Below are 2,101 nucleotides of genomic sequence, written 5' to 3'. Positions count from 1 at the left end.
TGGTTCATATCAGTCCATGTTTATATATAGCCCCATATAAACCGATCCCCAGAATTGACCTCCGGTGCCTTTTGGAGAAGCAAAATTCATCCGATCTGGTTGAAATTTGGTACGTGGTGGTAGTATATGATATTTAACAGCCATGCCAAAAGTGGTCCATGTCAGTCCATAATCATATATAGCCCCCATATAAACCGATCCTGAGATTTGGTTTTGGAGACTCTTGGAGGAGCAAATTTCATCCGAGTCAGTTGAAATTTGGTACATTGTGCCAGTACATTGCGCCGTTAACAACCATGCCTAACTAGGTCCATATCGACCTATAGTTATATCTCCAATCACAAAAAATTGGTCCATATCAAGTTCATAATTGTATACAGCTCCCATATAAGCGACCCCTATATTTCAATTCAGGTTCTTTACCACGTATGGACTAACTCACAATTTAGAAAACGATGTTAAGAAGTTTTAAGATACCACAACCCAAGTAATTCCATTGTGGATGACAGTCTTTCGTAGAAGTTTCTACGCAATCCATGGTGGAGGGTACATAAGATTCGGCCTGGCCGAACTTACGGCCGTATATACTTGTTTTTTTCTATTTTTAAATAAATTTTCTTTTATTCTAATTTTCAATAAATAAATAAATAAATTAAAATTTTACTATTAGCTAAATAAAAACTAAGAGAATAGTTGGCACTCTGCTAAAGCTACCATTTGCATCTGAAAGTCGTAGTAGAGTGTCAACCAGTGCCTCAACTCTAGGCCTTAGACTCAACAGTTGTTGCTGAAGATGTTTCTGCAGCTGGTTTATTCCCCATTGTGGGCTTTTCCTTTTCATCACCATTGGTTTCGGAAGTTGTTTCTTTATCTCCACTTGTGGATGAAGATGATGTTTCCTTCTCAGCTTCTACTAGTGAAGATGCAGCGGCTGCAGATTCAGGAATAACTGTTACAGCTTCAACTTCATCCTCATCATCGTCATCTCCAATAACTTGTTCGATGGTTTGTTGAAGGAAATGACCGAATAATTGGAAATATTGTTGGGCACTGGTGGCCACTTGCTCTGAGTTGGGCAATTCAGTGGTGACCTTTTTAATGGCATCTCGGATGAGTATCAAAACATTGGTACTAGAAGATGATGGCGACGAAGTAGTAGAGCCAGTAGCTGCTGCTTCGGTACCCTCAGTATTCTCCACTATAACCTCTTCTTTATTATCACCATCAACCGAGGGTTTTGCAGTCTCCTCCACAATTTCATTGGTAACTACAGATTCTGAGGGAGTGGCAACGGAATCTACATCCCGCCTTCTGCGACCCAGGAATGAGGGTTCATCATCATCGTCATCATCTTCCTCATCATCATCGTCATCCTCATCGGAATCTTCTTCGCTACCTTCTTGCGAATCATTTGCCGCTTGTTCTTGGGCCTGTTGCTGTTGTATGATGTTCTGCTGAATGCGTTCAGCGTCATCTTCTTCATCATCCTCATCGGAATCTTCTCCCGATGAGCCTTCTTCGTAGGCCTGCCGTGATCCCCTAACATTCTCCTGTACACCTTCATAATCCAATTTGTGAACGACAACACTATCGGCGGATGCATGTACGGGTACGCGTAAGGCCCCAGCTTCGATACTAACCGCCAGGCATACGACAGCCAATGCGACTAATGAGAGTTTGCAACTCATTTTATTATTCCGGATTTTTGTGGCTGGAGTTTACTCCCACAGTTTAAATCAATTAACTGAGTTAAAATCTGGCTTCATATTGGCCTTTTATAGGTTTCATGCGTTTTCTCATCATCATCATCGTCACAAACTTCTCCAGCAGCAGCGGTAACAACAACCCTCGTCGCTACCCCACTAATGCCCTAATTCATGCCCATTACCAATGGCTGCGATAGCAAACAAAAGTGAAAAATTATGCACAACAACTGCCCGCTCATATGGCAAAGAGGAGGAGAGTAAATTCAAAAAACAAAAAAAATGAAAGTAAAATTAATTCCCCCCAAAAAATATTATTTCTTTTTCGCTTTTACCTTTAAACGAAACCAAAATCAGGGTTTTTTTATTCATATTGATTTTTTACGATCAGCATTGTT

At 40.7% G+C, this 2,101-nt stretch overlaps 1 protein-coding gene across 1 annotated transcript; it reads right to left on the bottom strand.

Annotated features, from left to right (window-relative positions):
• Positions 1 to 624: 624 nt before the first annotated feature.
• Positions 625 to 1,722, bottom strand: LOC142232651 (uncharacterized). Its single transcript, XM_075303293.1, has one exon. It carries the CDS (start codon positions 1,686 to 1,688, stop codon positions 762 to 764), a length of 927 nt encoding a protein of 308 aa, XP_075159408.1. The 5' UTR covers positions 1,689 to 1,722; the 3' UTR covers positions 625 to 761.
• Between the last annotated feature and the right edge of the window lie 379 nt (positions 1,723 to 2,101).

Source organism: Haematobia irritans, chromosome 4 (assembly GCF_050003625.1).
Source record: "Haematobia irritans isolate KBUSLIRL chromosome 4, ASM5000362v1, whole genome shotgun sequence".
NCBI lineage: Eukaryota > Metazoa > Arthropoda > Insecta > Diptera > Muscidae > Haematobia > Haematobia irritans.
Note: the sequence above shows the minus strand (reverse complement) of the source record. Positions and strands in the feature narration are given on the sequence as shown.

What these genes read in the sequence shown, in the direction of transcription:
- LOC142232651 (XM_075303293.1), bottom strand. Translation starts at nt 1,688, where the DNA reads ATGAGTTGCAAACTCTCATTAGTCGCATTGGCTGTCGTATGCCTGGCG.